The sequence below is a fragment of the Musa acuminata genome, chromosome BXJ2-6 (genome assembly GCF_036884655.1).
Source record: "Musa acuminata AAA Group cultivar baxijiao chromosome BXJ2-6, Cavendish_Baxijiao_AAA, whole genome shotgun sequence".
Taxonomy (NCBI): Eukaryota; Viridiplantae; Streptophyta; class Magnoliopsida; order Zingiberales; family Musaceae; genus Musa; species Musa acuminata.
Window position 1 is genome coordinate 44,812,836 of NC_088343.1, and position 24,406 is coordinate 44,837,241.

General features: G+C 39.1%; 3 protein-coding genes across 3 annotated transcripts; all 3 read right to left on the reverse strand.

Moving 5' to 3' along the window:
* Window positions 1–1,560: 1,560 nt before the first annotated feature.
* Window positions 1,561–12,887, reverse strand: LOC135615931 (protein RETICULATA-RELATED 5, chloroplastic-like). Its single transcript, XM_065115026.1, has 7 exons — window positions 12,119–12,887; window positions 9,670–9,799; window positions 7,860–8,390; window positions 4,349–4,456; window positions 3,566–4,114; window positions 2,959–3,081; window positions 1,561–1,939 (listed from the first exon to the last, which is right to left on the reverse strand). The coding sequence occupies exons 1-7, from the start codon at window positions 12,754–12,756 to the stop codon at window positions 1,775–1,777; spliced, it is 2,244 nt and encodes a 747-aa protein (XP_064971098.1). The 5' UTR covers window positions 12,757–12,887; the 3' UTR covers window positions 1,561–1,774.
* Window positions 12,888–13,404: 517 nt separating this feature from the next.
* LOC103990029 (laccase-3) lies at window positions 13,405–15,718 on the reverse strand. Its single transcript, XM_009409049.3, has 5 exons — window positions 15,606–15,718; window positions 15,375–15,526; window positions 15,057–15,298; window positions 14,754–14,882; window positions 13,405–14,650 (listed from the first exon to the last, which is right to left on the reverse strand). The coding sequence occupies exons 1-5, from the start codon at window positions 15,690–15,692 to the stop codon at window positions 13,572–13,574; spliced, it is 1,689 nt and encodes a 562-aa protein (XP_009407324.2). The 5' UTR covers window positions 15,693–15,718; the 3' UTR covers window positions 13,405–13,571.
* A 2,697-nt stretch (window positions 15,719–18,415) lies between these two features.
* On the reverse strand, window positions 18,416–21,521 carry LOC135613749 (protein trichome birefringence-like 34). Its single transcript, XM_065110789.1, has 5 exons — window positions 21,117–21,521; window positions 19,590–19,761; window positions 19,280–19,482; window positions 19,026–19,184; window positions 18,416–18,934 (listed from the first exon to the last, which is right to left on the reverse strand). Exons 1-5 carry the CDS (start codon window positions 21,494–21,496, stop codon window positions 18,577–18,579), a joined length of 1,272 nt encoding a protein of 423 aa, XP_064966861.1. The 5' UTR covers window positions 21,497–21,521; the 3' UTR covers window positions 18,416–18,576.
* Between the last annotated feature and the right edge of the window lie 2,885 nt (window positions 21,522–24,406).

Sequence of the window (24,406 nt, forward strand, 5' to 3'; positions counted from 1 at the left end):
CTAATGTTTCCAGAAAACTGAAAGAAAATATTAGTTTATGCTTATCTCACTTGTAATCAAAACTAGGTAGAACATCAACTCAATCAAGTCTCGAGTTAATGGACCATTAATCAGAGTAGTGGGTTAGTTTATTGGATGATAGGTTTAATAAAAAATTAAAATAAATAATTTTGTTATAAATAATAAATAAGAAATTTTACTGCAAAATTATATACATCGGGATCAAAGATAATTTATAATTTTGTTTTTTTTCTGCCAAAAAAATGTATATTACAACATGATGCTATAAATAGCAAGCAAGCTACCATGCTAGCAAAACTAAAAGCAACCACGTAACCCCGAAGAAATTTATGAACCCACGTAACCAAGGGAAAATGCATCACAACTTTGTTGCACGAGCATTCCCTTGTGATAAAAATATATGAACAAGGTATTCTCCGAAAGAATATATATATATATATATATATATATATATATATATATATATATATATATATATATATATATATATATATATATATATATGACAACTATATAAATTTTACATTAATTGTTTAGGTACCAAACTATTATATCATAAAATTAAAACTGTCATCTTCAATATCTACCTGATAGAGAATATTTTGATAATCAATCTCATCCAACTAGCTGGTAACCATATAAGCGCCAATGTGAACAATGAGGGTTGAGTCACCGCCCACGGGACAGTAATGTGGAGGCTATTCAAGCTGACCATATCGATCTCCGTGGACAATAGTCTATGGGTAGTCATTTGGGTCTACCCCCCTCGGTCAACCCCTGTGGACAATAGTCCATGGGAGGTCATTCGAACATGCTGCCTCTATGGACAAAACATCAAAGGGAAGGTATTACGGTCACTACAGGTCTACCACCCCCATGGACAAAATGTCATAGAGAAGTCGTTCAGGCCTGCTACCCCCGCGAAAAAAAAAGGGGAAGGTGTTACGATCGTTACGGCCTGTCACCCCCATGGGCAAAACGCTAAAGGAAAGGCTTAATAATTGTTACAAGTGATTCTCTTTATTAGACAGTTATAAAAGCTGACCCTTGGCGCTAGCCTACAGGTCGGATCTTTCGATAATTAACTCTTTATACCATATTCTAATCCAAAAGCTAATTTGAGTATAAGAAGGGTCGGGTTGAAAAACTCTCCCTTGATATTGACCTTTGTGCAAGAATTCAACGCGGAGTCGGACTCCACCCAAAGGCCGTCTTGAATCTATCACGGACGCCTTAATACCCCATCAACGGTCTTGTAGGACAACCATTCGGGTTCTTCATATGCCCTTGCAACTTTAGGTCGAGACCCAACCAAGCCAGCTCACAGTCAACCTTTAGCCATTACTGTAGACGAAAAAAAAAAAACCAGACAATTTACTCTTGCTGAGTGTATCTGTAGAGAATGGTCATACCTATTATTCTGATATTGGGTTCTGAAACTTCAAAATAAAGAAATGTTTGTTTTGCATGTCTGCCCCGATAAGTCTCAGCGGTTCCAAAATTTTGGCATCTTGGTCTTGAGAAATAAATCATTTTGAATTGAAGAATAGGATATTTCTATTAGTGCTGGATTTTCACAATTCGATACAGATTAAGGGACCAAAATTGCAAGTTTAGATCTCAAGAAAGAAAAGCTAAATAATTGAGCTTTAATGACCAAAATTGTAGCATATTGTGGTGGCCATGTGGCAGATGAACCACCATGCTGTCTGTTGCCGAGTCTGAAACCATCTTTCTCAGTGAGGAGGATGCATTATGGAGAGGTGTCACCAGACTGATTATTGCTTTCATCTATATTGTTTAATTTTGTAGAGCTGCACTCTAAAAGTGGGATATCAGGTGTTTCTGCAATCGCATCAGGGATAGCTCCCTTTTTATTTGTCTGGAGTCCTGTAAATCGTGCTAGATCTACCCATTGCTGCAAAAATAAAAAAAAGGAAAGATCAGGTGAAGACAATTATACTAGCACTGGCATGCAACTAATTTAAGATATAAGATCCTAAATTCATATAAGCAAAATTATTGAATTCATCAAAACCATTGACACTGATGATAAAAAATCAACAGAACAGAATCATATTCTTCATATATCAGTTGCTTAGAACGCTTTGTCTAATATTTAGTTTGTCTCAGTCAATGATCATGCTTAGCAGGCCAATTTGTCGGGATTTGGAGGTCAATGCAACCCAATAAACTCAAGGGCAACTATACCCATTTACTCGAACATACATGAAACATGTATATAAATTTATTAAGAATGATGCTGGGGTTTTGAGTGGAAAGTGTCACACTGTTGCTTTTATCTTTAGCACATAGAAAATTATGACTCTCAATTGGAAAAATTGACAGTAAGTCCACTCTGTTGGTCTTTGCAATGGCAGAATGAGCACAAAACAAGATAATCAGAAAGGAGTAACATAAAGGAACTGCAGAGCATAAAAGAACTCCGCTGTGGAATGATGCATCCCAATCCTGGATGAAGAGTTAGTTGTACTTTTACTGAACTTAGATTAAAGTTTTTAAGATTTTTCTTAAAATTTTCAACTATTTTCAAACCTATTTTGATGTACTAATTTTGACATCACGTGCTTGCGTTGAGAAGTCATATCTCACCAAATCCAAGATTAAACAATTTTCTTTAGATTCTTTTGGGGTGTGTTGAATCCTTCATACCAATCAAACATGGTTACGGCAATGGTACCAGATTGGTTCTGTAAACCATCAGTTGGACTACCATGCCACGTCATACTGTGTCATAGAGCTGACTTCAAAACAATTGTCACTTAATTCTCTTTACTAGTAAACCTTCATGCAAGAGCTGATAATATAACCAAATGTCAGCAGAAAAAATTCCATGTCCTGATAAATCATAATCACATGTTTCTTGCATGCATAAACAAGCAAGAAAATTGGAAAAGAAGTCAAAGCAAGACTAACCTGTGTTCCCCAATATGAGTTGATTGTGCGGACAGTGAAAGACAATGCATTAACAAGTAGTGGTCCATTGTTGTAAGATATTAGATAATCTGAAAGGCGGTGTTCTACTATTCCAGCAATTATCTGCATTTAATAGGTACTTATATTAATAATCCTGAAAGTAGTTATCCATTTTCATGAATTCGAAAGATGTTTAAAGTACTGTCAACAGGATTATCAATCATCCAGAACAAGGATCTTCATGTTTAACAGTTACTTATTCATGGTCAAGCATTAAACAATGTTACCATCAGGTGCAGGCTAGAATAGCTCCAGGACATTATTATAGTGCACAATCCACATAAATTTCTAGATACACTGCATGATCAATTGCATCAATGGACATACATGCTATTGGTGCAGCAATTGGATGGCATCTTCTTGCCCCAGTAAAAGTTATAAACATGTTTTACTTGAAGATGAATATAGTTAACAGGAAAGAAGAAACCGTAGAAGAAGTATTTGATTGGAAATTATTTAGTTTCTGTCTTTTTGTCTTTTAGTTTGTGTCATTGTTAATTGATGCATGTGTACAGACTTGATCAAACTAAAACTGAGTTACAAATACCTGGTAACGCAGGTTTGCTGATGTTCCAAGAAAGCTTCCATATATCATTGCTGATTTTAATATGGGAGACCTTTTCCGTCTGCTATTCACAGATAATGCAGGCCTCAGATTTTTGCGAATAAAATATAGAACATCTGAAGCAACTCCAGCACCAATGCTAGAGATAAATCCCACCCCAGCAAGTTTCAGACCACCAAAAAACACCGATGCAAATCTATGACTAAAATTCCAATCTTTACCCACAACATTCTTTTGGAAGGCATTATCTGGAATTGATCCTAAAAGGCCTTTTAGTATTTCAAAGTCCTCAAAGGATGAACTTTCATCAGCATAAGTAAAAAATGAAAGAGTAGGAGCAGGAAGCCACACAGTAAAGAAATCAACAACAGAACCTCTGATCGTATCAGTTAGAACATAGTCAATTTCTTCAAGGAAACATCCTTTACGTCTTTCATATTGCGCTAAAAGAGTGGTTGTTATTGAAATAGCCTCTTCTATGGCCAACCTATGTAGAAATTTAGGATCTGCCAAAAGTCTTTCCCGAAAACCCTGCAAGACCCAAAAAGAAGAGCATAGTTATTAAGGCATATAATCCATGCTACCAAAAGAATCATTCCTATATTCATATGCTATTAAAGACAGTGTCATGTTAACAAAATATGAGATTATCATTTTCTTCCATGAGCTTGAAAATTCTCAGATGCTCACTGATTTAGCGCATCATCATCACATCATGGATTACAAAGAAAAGAAAGTTGACCAAAGGGAAGGAGAAACTTTTACTTGAAATCGGTGAATAAGTTCTGAGATCAAAGGATACTGCTCAAGATCAAAAAAGTTCTGTAATATCTCTGGCGATACTATTCCAAGATCCAATCCTTTCTGAAGGTCCTGTATAATAAACAAAGTCAAAAAATCAGCAATCATTCTGAATTACAAAAATGCTGCTTCACAGAATGTATGACTAGAAGAAAAATCAGTTACCTAATACTGACAACACACATGGTTTCAAGTTATTTTCATCTTCAAGAATAAAAGAATGAGCAACAGAATACCAAAGTGCTGGGTCAGTGACTAGACCAAGATGTTGAGCTAGGGCCAAATAATATGGTTTCATTGCACTAATCATCCTGACTAAATTTACAAACGGGCCAAGCCTGTCCGGCCAAAGAGATTTTAATAATTTTTTCTTTTGTATATACCCTCGAGATATGGTTACATGAGTACATACAACTCGAAAGTTCATATTTTCATGTATACATTCTGCAATAATAAATACTTGACTTTGTACCTCTAAAGTAGTCAGTACTCGCATTCGCATATACATCCTCTAATGTTTGCACTGAACCGAGTCCTTAATGATCTCAAGTGACTATTCATGGCTAAATTCCCAGAGGCTTCACTGATTTAGGAAAGAAGCTGGGGTTTCGCAAATTTGAAAAGAGATTAGTGAACAAAAGATGAATGGTCCCTTTGGCCATTTCTTAAATTCCAGGGAAAGAATGGAGATCCATGGTATCTTTATCATATAACTTTCATCAAATAAACCCATTAAGTAATCCAAGTTAAATTCAGGATTTTTAATGGAAGTGGAAAAAAAGGTATCAGACAACACTAATGCAAAAGAACCTGTATTTCAAATCCTAAAATAAATTACAATATTCAAGTTGAGTTTATTCAACATTGCATATGGTATTGAAAACCTTTCCCAATGCCTTTATTTCATGTTTTACACGTGAAAGTATTGCTTAAAAAGTGAAACTAAATAGGAATTATGTGATAGGAAACTTAGCTATTAGCATTATGCATTGTAAAGAAATCTAAAGCTCTTTGAACTTTATTTGTCAACCAACTTGGGGGGTTTGTCAATAGATGAGTCTCTAGTGGGAGTCTCTAGCTAAGCTTGCACCTAATAACAGCAACAACAAACAATAATGTCCCAACTATTTCGGTTTAGTTATGTGGATATTTTGGCATCATTCAGGTCTTACCGAAGTGCCCCCTCGAAAAAAATTGGATTCTTTCATTTAACTAGACTACCAAATTTTCTACCTTCATAAACCTGACTAGTGAGAACCCTCATGAGTCTCCCCTACAGGAAAAGTGAATTTGGACTTCTGTGAGCTCTACATAATACAATAACTCTTGTTAATTCGAATATTGAAACACCAAAACAATTTAACATATCTTTATTATTTCCTAGAAATCTTATTAAACCACCTATCTTAATCAATTCACATCGTCTAATTACAGTATATATGAAGTCTCCTTTGCATATGTTCATATTATCTTATACCACCTACACTTATTGTTCTCATATGAAAAAATTTCTTATTCTATCATTTCTAGTAACTTTGCACATTCAACTCAATACTCTTATGCAAGGTTTATATTTTCGTAACGTAGTGACATACCGAGTCTTGCTCGGTACGGCACGTACTGAGTGGTACGCTAGGTGTATCAAGCGATATGCCTAAAATAGGCATAAAACCCTCCGAAATGCCTAAAAAATAGAAAAAATAAAATATGATTTTTAAGTTAGAAATAAATATACATTTAGTATAGTTTTGATAAAATTAATGTAAATTAGGTAAGAATAGTACCACATCTTTTTCGGGCTTCGAGGAGTAGCCTTGTGCAAGGTTCGCAATTTCTGTCCTTTCCGAATAATCCTTCCGTTAATATTGAATTATCTACAGAAAAATTATTTAAATTATTATATTATTTTATATATAACTTAAATTTTAAGATTCAAATGAATTAATCACATTTGTAGATATACTTGATTCTGCCATCAAAACGAATGACGGGCCTCCATAGGTGGTAGATCGGGGTCCTCGATCCTATGTATCTATATATCAATATAATATATTTGTCGAACCCAATCCTGAAATTGATCTCATGATATAGTGTATTGATCCCATGACATAGTGCATCAATGCGGTGATGGTCGCAGGTTAATCATCATAAATCACCTATGTCCCAGGCGGCTCTTGAGGTATGTATTGGTGAATGTTAGAACTTCTACTTTCGCTACTGATCTATTGCTCCGTATCATACTGTTGCTCAAATAAGTATGACCAATTATCACCGTACTACTGTTAGTAGTAAGATTCTCCATAATACGACGACTGTGAATACGATGAGCTTTGTTCTGTGTCTACGTCGTGTAGGCTTTGTCACATCTACTGAAAATCATCCATTGGGTTCCCCTTCCCCTTTCGTATATAAACTTGACCAGTACCTCGTCAAGCTCCTTGATCTAAATCTTGGATGATATGTGTAAAATATTATTCCTCGATTCATGCACTACATTCAAATTGTGTAGACGGGACCAACGATTCCCCGGCATCGTTGCCATTATCGATCGAGGCACTGTTGTACACATCATTACCATGTCTCTGAATTGAGTGAGTTGTTGAATGTGATTACAAAGGTGTCTTATCACCCGACTCGAGTTTTTCCAACGATGTAGTTGATGCTACTGCTTTGCCTTTGTCATTGCCTTTGTATGTTGGGCGAACAACTATGATAGTTAGGTGTCTCTAGTTCCTAGAGTAGTTTGACTCGATCTTGTCTAGCTCCTTCCGTCACGTTTTGACCAAGGGGGATTTTCCTCCTGCTGGGGATGTGCTTCCTCTTCTTTTATTGCCTCGATGATAAAACGTGAAGGACGTTAAGGATCTCTTGCCTCATCAAGTAGAAATTTCAGAAAACGCGAAATCCAACCTAAGTGATAAAACGTGAAATCGATCGGTACCACCCAGTACAAGTCAATAATGGTCAAAATTTTGACCATTACCGCCCGGTACAGCTTTATATTGCTTGATACGGGGCCAAAAATCTGGTATCGCTCGATAGCGTGCGGTCCGCGTGCCGATAGACCAGCGGACCGGTACATACCGCCCATACCGGGCGATATAGTACAAAATTAAAATCCTTGCTCTTATGTTAGCTATGCTAACATGTTATTCATGTTTCGTAATCAGCCAACACTCCAGCCTATAAGAAATGGTTGGCCTTATGATTGTGTTATGAAATTTTCCTTTTGATCTAAGGTGCATAACGTGATCACTCTCCTTTGTGGGCAAATCTTGCACCTTAGTTTTCCAAATTCCCTTTCATACTTGGACCTGATAAGTCCAAGGTCTAGGGCCAACAATCCTAAGCTTTGGCAATTAATTCCCTTAGACAAAAACCAAATTTTAGCTTCTTACAGTGACTACCAAATCATAGAAAGCACAAGATCTGTAGGCTAAAGAAGGTGAGGCATAGGAAATTAGCAATCAGGTACCTGAGGTAGTGCTTCTCGTCTCTGACCAGCTGCATTCATCACGCGAGCAATTTCGGCACGATCAAAGCAATTTCTGCTGCAAGGTTTAGCAGCAGAGTACCACAAGAAATCAGCAACAGGGACTTCACCTTCCCTCCGAATTTGTTGCCTTTCAGGATCGAGTAGGATGACAACTTGGTTTTTCTTTTGCAATTTCTTTGATATTCTAGCAGGAACTCCAGTTCCTCTAGATCCATAAATTACATGGCTTGCACCAGTTACAACAATAAGCATATCTGCTGAACTGCCACTGTTTATAGCTTTCATGATGCTCTGGGACATGGTATACTCATCAATAACTCTTGCTTGTGCTGGCAGGTATGAACTAGGACCAAAAAGAACAGATTGGTTTGACGAGATATTGTCTATCATTGATCGCCCAGAGAAAGAAGAGAAGCCAGAAATGAAGCCTGAGCCAGCTGGAGGAGCATATAGCTTCCGTTCGTTTTTGGAAAGACCTCGAATACCTTCAGCTTGAACAGTTCTCAGAACCTAATAAATTTAGTAGGAAAAATCAACAGTCTCCTTGATGGTGTTGCAATAAAAACTAAGAACAACAATAGTAAAAGCCTGCGCTATAATTTGATATAGCATTTAGCACCCATCACAAGTTTAAAGACAATACTTTAATGAAATATAATTAATTCAACGCAACAAGAGTGGAAAGGCGAGAGGGTCTGAGGCCGTGGATTATTTTTATTTACAAAACATTTATCAGATCATTTTCATACATGTTTAATTCACTTAAAATTTTTATTTACAAATATTTCTATGATTTGATGATATAAGATTTCTATCTTCTTTGCTCAATTCAAGCTCATGCAAGTATAAGATTTTAAATTACAAGATAAAATTCATACAGCACAAATACAACATTTTAAACTTAATAAAAAACTTAAAATCCCTAAAAATTGGATAAAAAACCCCTATTGTACACTAAATATTTGGCTCCTCGATTGGGATGCATCAATTAATGGATTGTGAATCCACTGCCTTAATCCACTTGGCATACAAGACACAGTAGCTTAAGGATTCTCCCTTCTTTCGTGTCAGCACTATATCAATTACTCTCCTCAAATCCATATTCATCATAAATTAAGATTGATAAGACCATATTCAACCACATCTGTGTTTCTTTATCCATCAACTAACTAAATTTTCTCTACACAAAATGGAGCCATCAAACATAAAAAGATAACTGACCATGTGACTCCTTATGCAAATATACTTTCCCTCATAACTATGAGACAGTAAAACTTGAGATAAATAACACTTTGGAAACTAAATAAAAGTGTGACAAAATGCATCTTCGAGATATTATGGTTCCAAAAGGAATGTTCCAAAATGAAGTATATTGAATTCATTTCACTCCTTGAAGCTGAGATAAAGCATCATCCTACTGGTGCCAAGTTATTAAGTCTTTTCCATACTTCTGTTCATAACCAAACTAAGGGCTGCTATTACCACCATAGTGACCTTTCCTCTCATCCAGAATAAAATGGTAAGCTTCGAAGTACTCTAAAATAAGAAGAAAAGACCTGACAATCACAAGTGTACCAATTAAGTTAATAAATAAAATGCAAGAAAATGCTATATTCACAATGAGTTAATTTTATTGGGTCTCTAGTTTTATAAAATGACATTGAGAGCTTCGGTGCAAAAAAAAAAACACTAATTGTGACGCATGGATGAGGAAAGAGTGGCACAAAGCACACAAGTCCAAATTTTATTGTCATACTCATGCATATCTTCGAATACACAGGTGAATTACCTTCAGTGGTGTACCACAAGCAATAAGCTTGACTCCATTGTCACGACAATAATTTAAAAGAGGTTCATACTCCTGCCAGCGTTCAGGTGGCCAATGAGAAGTATAAGATCTTAAGCTTCCTCCATCAATTCTGCTAATGAGATAATAGTTTTTTGATAAGAATGTAAAAGAAAATAAACCAGGACTTTGGGATCTAAAAATGATATATTTCTTTCTAGGAATTTTACATGGATCATGCAAAGATCAGCTTTTACAACAGTGATAATGATCCTGATTAGTTTTATACTTGGGTATCAACTATACAAGCATATTCCTTCACACACAGAAAGACCACTTAAAAGAACAGGCTGACAAATAATAAACCAGATGAATAGAAGCTTGCAGAACTTGTTATGAGACAGCAAAGTGGTCAAAAAAATGTTGCCTGGTTTCTAGAATAGTGAAACTGAATTGTATGCCAGGTAGAATTTAGTAGAAAGTAAAAAATATTGTAAAAAAGACCAGGTGCAAAGCAAAAAGGGAAACAAAAGGAATTTGACTACTAGGAAAAAGCTAGTTCTATGAGTTTAGGTCCTGTAACTATGATTTCCAAACATGATCTCACATTGGATATAGACTATATCTCAAAATAGTATGTCAGCATTTGTCCATGTCCCAAATTCACCTTATAAACAACCTTTGGCTTGAATCTTGATTTCAATTCATGACATATATGATATTAATCTATTAGAGCAACAAATGCTTGAGTGTCTGGACCACGTTCAGACATGCTCTGTATCACGATGAATCTCTTGTTTGACAAGAATAGGCACCGTAGATGGTATCAGTGGCATGGTGAGCCATGATGCCTCTAAAATCCCATGACATCCCTGGGAATTCTGAAGATCTAATTGAATATGTATGTGATTTGTGCATAGACCTAACGAAAACAGTAGATATTTGAGAGGGAAGACAGATCCACATCATATGTGGGCTGTACCTTTAGCATACAAGTAATATATACCACCAAAAAGGCACCTTATTGTCCTATTACAAAATAAATAGGAAGTTGAAAGTTGAACATGTGATTGCATTTGCGAACGTTGAATTTTAGGATTGTAACTTTTTAGGTCTTGATCAAAAAGACTATAATGACATATTTAAGGAAAAGGATAATGTCAACGAGAAGCCAACACTTATCTACAACCAATAAACTTAATGAAATATTTATGAAAGTAGATGATTGTAATGCATGTTAAGGCCTTGAAAGTCAAATCGGTATTGTACTACATACTCTTTAATGCATAATGTCTCCTGAAAATGATTTTACAACTGGATTCTAAGGGGCATAAATTATTTCTTATAACAACACTTTGATAAAATGAATTGATTCATATCAAATGCTACCATTGAAGGAAGGTAGTAACAACTAAAAGAGAATTGAGGGAGAAAGAAGATGATAGAGAGAATAAAGGGGAGAAGAACAAGAGAGACAAACTAAGCAATTAAACATAATAATATTTGTTACATGCCTTAACAGGTAAAATGTTCATGAGAGCCATGGGGAAAGAGTCAGTCTCGTGACTCCACCAGATCCCTCTAAAAGATGACTCTTGAACTCTCAAAAATGCAAATTATAATTGTAAAGTAACTATTTTAATGCATACTATACCCATATGGACTATATGAAACACTTAAAACTCATAAAAGGACTCTTTTGACCTACTAAACTAACTATCAAAGCTATAAACAAAAATCTGTCAGAAAAGTAGCTATAAGTTTTAAAAGATCCTAATGACTCTTTTGACCTACGAAATGGTTCATTAGAATTCTAATGCGCCAGTTCACATGTCGAAGATGAGGACCCATGATGAATCACCTTCTGTCATGGTCCCTCGAGCATGTTTCAAAGCCAAACAAAGCCCTAGATAAGTTGGTCCACATAATCAACAAAACAAGAGATCTTGGAGTGATGTTCCGTCTCATGTTGCTATGGTAAGTCATCAACAACAGTTCTAAGCAGCCCTGTAGATATTGTGTCCAGCACCAACAGCACATTATCTGGATAATGTACTTGAGCATTTCAAAATTGAGGCCTTGCAATCAACTTCACTAGGAGGCGAATAATGGAAACAGTTTTCCTCAAACAATAGATACAGTAAAAAGGAGAAAAATTTTGCAAAATTATAGAATATAATTCGTAGTGTTACGAGATAGTCACATGCATTTGAGGCCATTATTTGTCATTATTTAACGCACTCTTCCCTTTCATTTACCAATATTTAAGAGAAATAGCATACACCCCAAACCAAAATGAACAAACAACACACTCTAAACCGGCCTACCTTGCATTATAGCACATTGCAAATTTAACCTTATCCAAATTGAGAAAATAATGCTTGTTCCAAGAAACGATGAAGGAAAGAGTGGACACAGTACCAAATCTTTCTGTTGTTAGAGACACACTAACCTTTCATCCATGAACTGATCGATCTGTTGTTGGAGATCGATAGGGAATGCTTCTAGAGCCAAAGATACGGTCCTCTGCTGCTCCAAGCACCGATTCCTAAGATTCTTCACGATCTCCAGCTCAAGAACCCTATCGTCCCGATCCGGCACCATCTCAGACTCCCCCAAGTACACCACGCGAGCGCCCATCAGCTTCTCCCACACTCTCCTCTTGTCCTTCCCCACCGCCTGCGGCTCCCCGATCACCGTCGCGTCGTAAACCCTAGATAGTATCTCAGGTTGTCCTTCCTCCTTCTTCTCCTTCTTCCTGTTGTTCCCTTTCTCCACGTCTACGACGGAGGGTGGTGCGGAGGCGGAGGGGACTGGCTCGGGGGCCTTCTCTTCCGTCGCCGTAGCGGAGGCGGCGGCTGCTACCGAGTGGAGGAAGCCCGCGGCCATGGCCAAGGAGGGCAAGAGCAAGAACTCCCGCCTATTCGCCGCGAGGACCGCCCGGCCCTCGCCATCCCCTACAGCGGTGTCACGGCGGAGGGCAGCCGGGGAGAACTGGCGGGCGCGGCGACCGCAGGGTCGGCGAGGGGAGGGGCACCGGGCAAGGTACGAGGATTTGAGATCGGCGATGTAATGGGAGTTGGCGATCATTTCCAGCGGCGGACGTGGCTCGTTGGTGAACTCGACACCCCCGTCCCCGCCGCGCTATCGCTCGGAACGTTGCAATCGATAACCGTTTTCACTTGACGCCGTTCAATACATGGATTGGCCATTCCGTTATCATCGTAGCTTCAAATATAATAACAAGACAAATATCCCAAATACTATTTTCCTTTTAAATTCTTTGTCAAAATTCAGACTTTACTTTAATTTTCTGAACCAAAATACCAATTTTTCTCGTATCACATAAATTATTTTGGTACGTATAAAATACTTGCGTGGAAAGATGGGCACCGCGAGGGTGAGTGGCGCACGATGGCGTCGACGATATCCACCGGACACTGACCACTGAGTTGCGAAAGCAACGTGGCCGTTTAGGTGTGGCCACTAAGCTCTGCTGCAGCTGCTGAGGTGGTGTTGATGTGTTCCTACACAGTTCACTCATTCGTTTTCGTAGAGGAACGAATTTGGATATATATATACATACATATATATATATATATATATACATACATATATATATATATATATACATATATAATAGTTTCGTTGACAGGTCAATAATAACAGCGGTCTTACATTATCCGAACAAGCCAACCCCCAAAGTCCGCCCAATCATATCATATACTTGTGAGACAACGCAAAAAAAAAAGATCTGATATACTTGTGAGAGCATATCAAATTTCGCTCGACTGTAACAAACATAATGTTCGTTGCATTTATGATTCATTCCTGAACGATATAAAGCATATGAATTAAATACGATATAATATTTGATATGAAGGGCAAGAAATCTATGAATATGTTCAGCATGGAGGCAGGTCAACCGGAGGGGCCTCCAAGGACTGCAGCTCTCCCACTCCATCCTCCACCAGGAACGCCATGGCCAACCCCCAGGTAATGTGAACGTCCAAATGGCAATGCATGAGCCACACTCCTGGGTTGTCCGCCACGAATCGGATGACCGCCCAGCCGTTCACCGGCACTCCCACCGTGTTCCTCATCGGCGGGTCGACGAGGTTGAACTTGGCGTTGTCCTTGGCTGGGTTGAAGTTTCCGAACCCCTCCGCGAGGATGTAGAAGTCGTAGCCGTGGATGTGGATGGGATGGTTCTCGGCGGCGAAGATGTTGGTGCCTTGCAGCACCAGCTGGACCACGGAGCCGTACTTGAGCTTGTAGACCTTCGTCCCCGCGATCGGCTGCCACAGACTGCGGCTGATGTTTTGGGAGGTGTAATCGAACTGCACCGGCGGCACCGCCGGGAAGTCGGTGGTGAAGACGCCGGGCACGCCTTGGTAGTGGGCTTGGAGAATGGAGTAGCTGTTGGGCAACACAAAGGAGACATTGTTCATGCTCGCCCCGAAGCGAGTGTTGTTCGGCCCGCCGCAGGTCTTCCCTGCAGGGCAACCGAACAAGCCCAAGCCCACGGTGAAGAAGAGGTTCTCGTCGACCGGCCCGGGAACCCTAACCCTGGAGAGGCTTTTGATGCCGGCGGAGAAGGCGGAGGCGGCTCTGGTGTCGTTGTAGGCCGGGAGGGCGGGGAATGCAGGCTGCACGACCCGTACCGGTTCGGAGCACCCGCAGTCGTACTCGAGGATGGCGGTGGTGGTGGTGTTATCGAAGGGCACGCCCTGCGCGCTGGCGTAAGCCCGGGCAGCGATGTAGTAGCGAGACACCGGCTGGTCCATGGTGACGAGCACGTCGGTGGTCTGCCCCGGTCCAAGCATGAGCACCGAAGTGGTGAAGGGCTTGGTGTAGGACGCGTCGGCTCCGACGACGGTCATCTTGTGACCCGCGATCGCGACGAAGAGCTCGGTGTTCAGCGCCGCATTGATGAACCGGAAGAGATTGGTCTCTCCAGCCATCGCCGGAATCACTGTGGTGTCTGTACAGGGATGCAAACATGAGAGGAGTCGACACACTTCTATGTACTGATACGATACAACTTTCAAGAGATGAGATGCTTTTGAGATTGGAAGTGAGCACACCTTTGCGGGAGCATTTGTAGAGATCACCGGGCTCGCCATTGATGGTGAAGGCGTCGGAGTTGTTGGGAGCTGCTCCGGTGCGCGTAGCTCGCCGCACGACGTCAATGGGATTCCTATTCCACCACTCTCCTGTTCCTCATGAAAGAAGCCATGGTTGAGGCCTTTGCAAGAAAAACAACTGGATCTTTTGTTATAGAGTATTTCCTACTTGCCTTTCTTATTATGGAATATTTCCTACTTGCCTTTCAGAGAGAGAGAGAGAGAGAGAGAGAGAGAGAGAGAGAGAGAGAGAGAGAGACGAACCAAGGAGAACAGGTATTTCTCTCTTGGGCTTGGTGAATGGGCAGGAGTTATCCTTGGGGTGGATGATGAGAGCTCCGTAAATAGTAGCCCTGAGCCAGGAGCTGTGGGCGTGCCACCACAGCGTCCCCTCCTGTCCCTCGATCGTGAACCGGTACCTGTAGCTGCCGCCTGGCCGGATCGGGCACTGCGTCACGAACTCCGGTCCGTCCGCCCACGCCGTCCTCATTTGCCGCACCCCGTGCCTTCAACAACACAACGATCAGTACCGCATGCTCTCTTCATCAACGCACGCACGTCGACATGCAGATCACTACGTACCAGTGAAGCGTGACGTTGTATCTCGCTCGGTTAACAACGTTGATCACCAGCGTGTCTCCGTTCTTTACCTCTATGGTCGGCCCGGGGAACTGCCCGTTCACCGTGATGATGTTGTGGGTCTTGCACAGCCTCTTCACTGGCGTCGCTTGCACCTGCGCCAATCCACACAAACGTTGAAGGTCGAAGACGATGAATGAGTCAAAGAATGGTCCGAGCTTGGAGAAAGCTTACCACAAACTCATGGTAGTGAACTTCCGCGCCGCTGTAACGAAAGAGAAGAGAGAGAGCTAACAGAAAAGGAAGTAGCCAAGACTCCATTACTGAACTCAGTCCCTGTTCTTGAAAGCTTCGAGGAGGTAATGAAATAGAAAGGAAAGGGGACGTCTTATATAGAGGCTCAAGGGATATGTTGCATGGGAGACATGAGGTGGATTTTGTGGTTAGCAGATTAGATTTTCGATTTGTTCCAAGCTTTTAGATTTCCACCCACTGATGTGTGGTCAAGCAGCTCCTTGTTCAACCGTGCACCAGTTGGTGCACCCACTTTGCTAGCCTCTGTGTTAGGTATAGTGATCCTTCAAATGCTTGTTTTACAAGCTTCCACATGACGCAATCTTAAGAACAACACTAACATCAACGAGATACATATATTTGCAGGAAGAACTCATGCACGGTCTCGTGAAACCATGGAAGCTGTAGGTGTTTGCCTTGTAACACTATTCTTCTCCAGACTTGAGCTTCTTGCAAGAGCCACTATTCAGAGGTTTGGTTTGGGTGGGTGGACAAGATTCAACTTTTGGCTCAGTAGATATCATCTGACCCCCTTGTTTCTGCACGTGTAGAAAGGAGGTGGCATCAGTGTTCATTTGGCTATTGCTTGTGGAGCAAAATAACATGTGGGTCAAACAAACTTACATGCCAATGGCTTCTTCTCAAATGTCAATGCCAATTTAACTCATCAGATATGACAGATAGAAACTATAACCAACAACTAAGTGGCTCGATGGGATCAGTGGGTGTCGTTTGTGATTCAAGGAACTGAGACGGTGGAGAGAGATGTTTTGTCAAAGCAATTTGCCAGCGAACAACTACCATCAAATCTTCAACTACAAGATAGTAGTAGTTCAGCAAAAAAGAGACGGCACTGTTGGTAGGACAGAGATAGGCTTTAGGTGGCATTGACACTTGAATGGCTAATATTCCATGCAAATGTATCTTTAGATCTTTCAGTGGGTGACATAAGGGGAAAAAGGTAAGAGTTGAGAGGAAGCATTTCCACCAACAAGCAGATGGTGACACCGTGGCAGATAGCACCGATCCTGGATATATATATATATATACTTACTAAGTTTAACTGGATCTCTGGTTCACTGTGCTGTGGGATGCTTCTCATGCAACAGGTTTATTGGCCTTAACAGTAAAAAAAAAATCTGAAAATTAAGTTTCTGTAGGAAATTAAGGAAAAATGGTACAGAAGTTGCAATAATGTGGCTTAAAAAGGTGAATTATGGTTTTTAGTGAAGTTAGCAGATGGTGAGAAATATAATTCGGCTAATATATTATACACTTCAGACTTGAACCTAATGCTGTCTGTGCCAAAAACACAGTGCATGTGCCAGATGAAATCAGTATAATGCTTTTGATCATAAGAATATAGTAGATTTTGTGATTCAGCATAGCCAAGAGTGTTGAATGATAATTCAGCATAATGTTTTTGGTTATAATGATTTTGTACTTAAGCATATGAGAATTGTAAGTCAGCTAATACTATATGCATTCTTTAAAATATAAAAATGGTAAGGGGTAATCAGGTAGCCGATTAGTTGGCCAACCATATAAGAATTATAAGCATTTCATTTTTCTGGAGAAGCAAATGACCTTCCCAACTTTCCAATCTCTTCATTCAAATTAATTAATATTATTTTCGACAATATATATATATATAGGTGAATTCTCGAAAATAATTCCTGATTTTAAGAAATTTATCTCATACAATTGAATAAGTTCAACCAATCTAAAACTTAAACCCGTCAAAAATAAATTATATTAAATAATTTACTTATATATCTATATATATATATATTAAATTATTAAAAATAATACATTTAAAACTAATTATTCTAATTATAAAGTTAGGAGTAATAAATAATAATATTTACATATTTCAAAAAAAATAAAAATATATGTTTTTTTAAAAAAATATATTTAAGATACTTAAAAATAAATTTGAAATGTATATATGGTCATTATTTTTTATTTTTAAGTTTTTAAAGATAGTTTATTTACTAATTTTGACCTTTAAAAAGTTAAATTTATATAGAAAATATCAAAAAACATAATCTTAATATCAAAAATAAATTATATTAAATAATTTAATGATATGTCAATTTATATTATTAAAATTAATAAATATAAATATAAATTATAATAAATTATAAAAATAATAAAAAGAAAAAGGTATAATCAATAAATTAAAAAATTAACTATAAAGTAAAGCTTTAAATTGGAATCAGATGGACATATATTAACTTTTTTATTTTAAAATTTTTTATATTTTTAAATTTATTTAGAATATGTTGGATCCATGCAATGTTTTTTATATTTGAGATTTTAAATAGATGGATAATCTAAAATAAAAATTTGGTCCAAAAATATTATGTTCTGATATCTAATACATTATTTTTTGATCAAATAGAAAATAGTATATCGCATATAAAGACTTGTTCAAATTATTTGAAATTTTTATAAAAGGTTTGAATTAGACCCAGATAGATATCTATCACTATATTTCTATTTTAGAGATTTTTTTTTTAAATTATCTATTCAATATCAATAATTTATTTTTTTTCTATTTCTCTATTTTTTTATTTCACCAAAATATGATGGATCCATACAATATTTTTTGACATTTAAGCTTCTAAATAGATGGGCAACATATGATAAAAATTTAGTCCAAAAAGATTAAACTCTAATATCTGATCACTTGGAGCTTTTTCTCCTGCTATGCAAAACTGATACGTCCTGTTTGATCGTAACAAAAAAATAGGGATTTGATTTTGCTTTCAACTTTGTAGAGTTAACAAAATGTTCTTCCTCCAATTTTAACGCCAAAAAAAGGGAGGGGAGGGGGGGGAGAGGAGACAACAATTAAGCATCCTTCGATGTTGCTTCCAGCAGTCTCCTTTCGCCATGCAAAAAAAACCTACACCTGTTCTTGGGAAACAATGAAGGCATATAGGAGTTCATTCCATACGTCAGGGACCCCAGGAAGACACCAATGCGTGCAGTCCGAGTATCCACTAGGGTTCGCAACTCGTTCTTTACCGAGATCGTCCCAAAACTTCCTGTAAATGGAGGGATGCCCGTCTTTTCTGTACTCCGAGAGCTGAGTAATGTTGAGTATCTGCACATCCACGCCTTTATTGCTCAGCCTCTCGACCGTCTCCTCCACCATTCGCATCATCTTGTAGTCTGATCCTTTACCTGTGTACCCTTCTTCTTCGATCGGCTGGGTCTGGTTGTAGCAGTTCTGATTGCCTTCTGCACCCCACTCGTAACCCCTGCAAAAAAAAGATCCATGTCGACACTCTTCATCATCGATGAGAGAGGGAAAAGGAAGTGCTCATTAACGAGGCACGGATGGATCCTCACCATGCATGCGTCGGTGACAGGCTGACGAAGAAGAGCTGGGTGCTGCGGTTGCGGTGCGACTCCAGCCAATCGGACCATGCCTTCAGTGCTAACCCAAAGCCATCTATCATCTCCATTTCCTCCATGTTGCTGTCCTCATCCTCAAACGAACCATCGTAGCTGACCAATTAGATACAGGAACATTAGGTCATCGGAAAGGCTTTAGCTAGCACCCAAGTTCATGTGTGCCATGAACTCGCACAGCCAGAACTCACATGACCTTCATCTTCATCCCGGGCTTCTTCCACCATAGATAAGAGTTGAAGACGAGTATGTCTGCATCTGCCCATCGTTGAGCATGCGCATCGATCGAATTAGCCCGCATCATCCTATCTGACAACCGATGGTGCACCGGGTCATCACAGTTGGATTCCACCAGCAGTGGAGACCAGTAGAAGTCGATCGACGCATTAAAATCCTGCACATATAAAGAACTAGTACAAGTCTCAAACACACACGAATGGGAATGAATCGAATGTATTGTTCGGAAGACGGAGAAGTCAATAGAAGGGACCAAATAGTTACCTTTGCCTTGAAGGACCTGAGTGAACCATTCTGGCTCATAGAATGGCCGTCACTACTCATGGCAGATTCCAACATGCACACCATCGACACCCATTGATTCCTGTTGAGAGAGTCGCCAACGAACACCATTCTTTTGCCGGTTAATCTGTTCAGCAGCTTCTCGGGATCGAACCTGTTCGTCAGCATTGATATCTTAGTGATGGTGGGTTTGGTTCGATTCTTTAGAGCTTAGGAAGGTGGAATCCATTTCAAGAGGTAAGAAATGAATGCAAATGCAAAGAAAATAACAATATTTTGATTTGTTACGGTGTTTTGGCCACCATAATAAAAATACTATAAAACCTATCTAAAAATATGATTTATGAGCGATTGACAACCAAAGATGCAAAAATATGATGTCACTTATAGTGTTTTTCAATAACTGTACCTCAACAAAAACATTATAATACTATTAGAAAACAAGTCAAATAAAATCAAAATACAATAGACATTTGATATCTTGTATGAGGATTCAAACAGTTATTTATGATGGTTTAGGATTAACATCACTCAAATAAAGATAAAAAAAATGGTCTATTATAGTGTTTTCACCTCACAATAAAAATATTATAAATAATCCAAACAGATTTCTATGATCCTAAAAAAACAATATCATAATGACTACGAGCAATGACAATAAAAAAAAAAGTTTTGTCACTTACAATGTTTTTCAATAACTTCATAGTATTTTTAGTACCTCGATAAAAATACTATAAATAAACCAAATTAAAATACTATAACAGGTAAAATTAGGAAAAGATAATGAGAAAGATACCATTGGTATCGATGATAGATATTTTGGATATTATTCGAATTAAAAAATATCAAATGAGAAAATAAAAAATAAAAAACATTTTTGAAAAGAAAAATAAAAAGGAAACTTTTTTTTTGGTTGAGGGAATGGCCGTACATTTAATTATCAGTCTAAAATCTGATCATAACTGAGATAATAGACAATAGGAGAATCGATTAATAGGCTAATATGGATTTGGCTCGACGACAATAGAGGATTGGATCTAAAATACCCTATAATGGTATCTAATTAAAGCCCAAATACTAATGACTGTTCATCTTTGGCCACCTCGTAATGTTTCCATTTCTTAACTTGCGAGAGATGGCAAGGACTGCTGAGAGCGACGTGTTCCGATATGCGATAGCAATGTGGTGGGCCGATTCCTTAAAGATGAATCAACACAACTCTTTTGCTCCTTTACGTTTACAAAATTAAGATCATTGGAACTTTTCCTAAAATAAAATTCAACAAAATAAATATCAAATCCTTGGAAAACAATATATACCTTATTATTCATTGCTGATTAAAGTCAATTTGACCCCTCAGATTTCTTCTTTCCTTTCAAGAAAGAGCATCACATTGGAAATGATGCAGGCAAGAAGAAGAAGAAGAAGTGCAGGAAAATATGGGATCGTCCTTCAAATGCAAATGCAGTAACCAAAAGATCTGCAAGTATTGCAAGACAGTACGCATACCTTGGAACTCTGCAGCCATGGGGTTGCCACCTCCACCGCTGATGCTCCAGATCCTTCCTCCCGAACTTCTCGCAGGCCACCTCGTCGTTCATGTTCGAGCACCCCACCCCGGAGTACACCGGCTGCGTCGAGTAATCGTAGACCCACCGCCCCGAGAACAAGTCACACTTCTGCTTCCTCGTCTCGTCTGCCGATACCGACATCAGGTTCACCTGCTGGCGGTCAAAAATCTTGGGCGACAAATACTCCACCTTGTCGTAGGAGAGGGAGATGAAGAGAACGACGACGACGAAGACTAAGATGATGATGAAGAAGACAGATGGCAGCGGCGTCCTCATCCACCATGGTTCTTGAAGGACAAGATTGCTCTTCTTGGCCATCAAAACCTACGCACCCATCATCATCTCCATCACCACCGTCTTTTTATGGCTCTCCATTAGGTGAGCAGCAGCCTATCGTGAGGTGAGGTTGGTTCGGAAATGCCGGTCATACGATGTGACTTCTCTCCTCCCGCACAACCCCCCCCCCCCCCCCCCCCCCCAAAGCATAATACTAAACCGATGAATGCATGCGCGGAAGAACTTTGCTGAGGGCTTGCAAGAATACCATGCACCTGAAACGTGGGTTCATGCATGCACTGTTAAGTTTGTCAGGTGATGATTTCCCTAAAATTGGTGAAGGATGATTGGGATTAATGCTTGATGCAGAATTATTTAGGGTTTTGAATGAGATTGGGAAAGATTTAATTTTGGCAAGGTCGAGAGTATTTCCTCATGTTTCCTTCAAAACAAAGGCTTCCTCGTCAAGCATGGATGGATCATTTGCTTTGAACACAAGTTATGGAGTTGCTTGAGTTAGCAATTACTCAAAGGAGAAACGTGTAGCTAAGAATGATTTCAGGGAATTCAATATTCTTATTATTACTTTTTAAAGATAAACGATGAAGATATGATTTAAGCTTAGGATTATTGTACGATGATTTGTCAAAGTATGAATCAATTAAGTTATATAATATCTTGAAAATAATATTGGATGAGATTTTGAACTCTTACCTTTGATAAGTAGATTTGGTACACTACCATCAATCAATGAATGATAAATAGATTTGAAATACTTTATTCAAAAAAATTATGAAAGAAAATATATCATAAAAAAATATATTGGATAAGACTTCAAACCCTAAGCTTTGATAATAAAGACTATTACTATGGATCATGAGATTGATAGCCCAATGCACAATGCAATTTAATCTATTTTATTAAGAATGCTGCAATTAATCTATGTGTAAAAATTTGATCCTATACAATTTAATTAAATTGAAAATTAAGTTTTGAAGATTAATTGGTATGCTAATCCAAAAATGATATGTTTATATTTTAAAAACAAACATAATTAATTTTATGACTAGATTAATAGTGTTAATCTCCTATAGGTCTCATCCAAACATCTCAAGTTTGTGTTTAGTTCAGAATACTGCATTCCCAAGCGACAATATCTGCCAATTAAGTCTATCCTTGCATCTCAAGGAGCTATCAGATTCAAGTTCATTTATCTACCATTAATGTGAATATCAACTGTATGTATATATAATCAAATGATGAGATGGGAGAATGGGAAGTGATTGGAAATATGCTGGCGCTGCCACTTAGGCAAAGCAAAGCCCGGATCACCCTGTCCCGATAGCAAACTGTAGGGCGGCAACCTACTGCCCCCAACAGATCGTGACTCAGGAGAAAGCAGCATGGATCGATCATCGAGGGCAGTAACTGTAACACCCTAATTAAGATTGACTTATAAGGATCTGATGAGTGTACTACTATCAATTTCAGCTTAAGCATTTTGGTCAGTGGTTTAGACTAAACGAAGTTGATAGGCCAGTTAGCCCATGAGGCCCAAGTCATTATAGTAACTCCAAAGCAACAAAACCTATCTGCCCCCCTAGTCGTCTCTCACAATCAATAGTCAACCATCGGTCTCACAATCAATAGTCAACCATCGGTCTCCCTCTGTCAGTTGCCTAAGTATGAAAACTGATCCCTAGGGTCTGAAAAAGGGATCGAACTCGAATCATTTAACCTCAGTTTGACTTAGGAGCTAGCTCGAACACTCTACTATCACCTGGAGATCGTTGCACTTGAACCTTTCCCGATGCTAACCACCTCGCTCAATTATCACACGGGTCATCCATACGATCTTGTGCTTTTAGGACAGAATCAAGTTGTGCCAATTCACGATCGGTGGCATCAATGTAATAATATTTTGGTACTAGAAGGAGGATTGAATGTCACAACCATGTCCACCCGCAAACCCCCTCAAAGAGCCTTCTAAAGAGGAGGTGTCATCGCATGCACACGGTACCTTCGGGCAAGGAGGACAACTACCCTCCTTTTCACAAGTGGATGCCTCCACTTCATCACAAATCTCGAGGCACTACTGGCGTCTATTTAATGATCTCAGGTTCTCACCTTCGAAACCGAACATAGGGCACCTGCTCATCCTTATTGAGGCCTTCCTAAGCCTCACACATCAAGTGCAGATGTTGGCTAGGATGATTCAAGTCATCGCTCGCTCCTTAGTTGGCTCAACAAGTGACCCCACCTCTAACACTACAACCAACGGTCCAATCTTCACTTACTTCGGCACCTCTTAAGGCCTCCCTAATAGACCCATTGCATATCCCCCTGATTGCTTTTGGTCGATTGGAATGTCGCTCGAAACACCACTATCCCCGATAATGGAATTCAACGTGCCCCCACACCATGAGCCAACCTTATTCGAGATAGAGATCCAATCCATCGACTGGATGGAGGATTCACTCAGGGCTCAAATGTGGTTGGTGACCCAATGCCTAGATGAGGTGCAACGAGAATTTCATCACTCGAAAGGGGATGCCAACAACCCCACTTCAGACAGCTCCTCATTCGTCCAAAGCATCTAGGAGGAACCCCTCCCAACTAACTTTTGTCTCTCGATGTTGGAGGCTTTCAATGGTAGCTTCAACCTAGAGGAGCATACCGTGGCCTTCCAGGCCTATATGTCATTATATGACATGTCAAACACTCTAATGTGTTGAGCGTTCCTGATAACACTGATAGATTCGACCCAGGAATGGTATACTCGCTCGAAGCCCCTCTCAGTGTCCTCCTTTGACCAACTCGCAAAAGAATTCAAGCTTCATTTTGTTGTTAATGTGCGCTCGAAGTCTTCCGCAACCATGCTACTTGAGTTAAGGCAGAGGAAGGATGAACCCCTCTCCCATTTTGTTATCTAGTTCACTAATGAAATCTAGA

Bases quoted from the DNA above. Each gene is read 5' to 3' on its own strand.
- LOC135615931 (XM_065115026.1), bottom strand. From the start codon at position 12,756: ATGATCGCCAACTCCCATTACATCGCCGATCTCAAATCCTCGTACCTT. The intron at 8,391-9,669 runs GTAATTCACCTG...TAAATTTATTAG, and splicing joins CTTGTGGTACACCACTGAAG to GTTCTGAGAACTGTTCAAGC. The intron at 4,457-7,859 runs GTACCTGATTGC...TTTATTATACAG, and splicing joins GACGAGAAGCACTACCTCAG to GACCTTCAGAAAGGATTGGA.
- LOC103990029 (XM_009409049.3), bottom strand. From the start codon at position 15,692: ATGGAGTCTTGGCTACTTCCTTTTCTGTTAGCTCTCTCTCTTCTCTTT. The intron at 15,527-15,605 runs GTAAGCTTTCTC...GGATTGGCGCAG, and splicing joins TTCACTACCATGAGTTTGTG to GTGCAAGCGACGCCAGTGAA. The intron at 14,651-14,753 runs GTGTGCTCACTT...ATCCCTGTACAG, and splicing joins CTACAAATGCTCCCGCAAAG to ACACCACAGTGATTCCGGCG.
- LOC135613749 (XM_065110789.1), bottom strand. From the start codon at position 21,496: ATGGCCAAGAAGAGCAATCTTGTCCTTCAAGAACCATGGTGGATGAGG. The intron at 19,762-21,116 runs GTATGCGTACTG...GCTGACGAACAG, and splicing joins CATGGCTGCAGAGTTCCAAG to GTTCGATCCCGAGAAGCTGC. The intron at 18,935-19,025 runs GTGAGGATCCAT...TTTTTTTTGCAG, and splicing joins CTGTCACCGACGCATGCATG to GGGTTACGAGTGGGGTGCAG.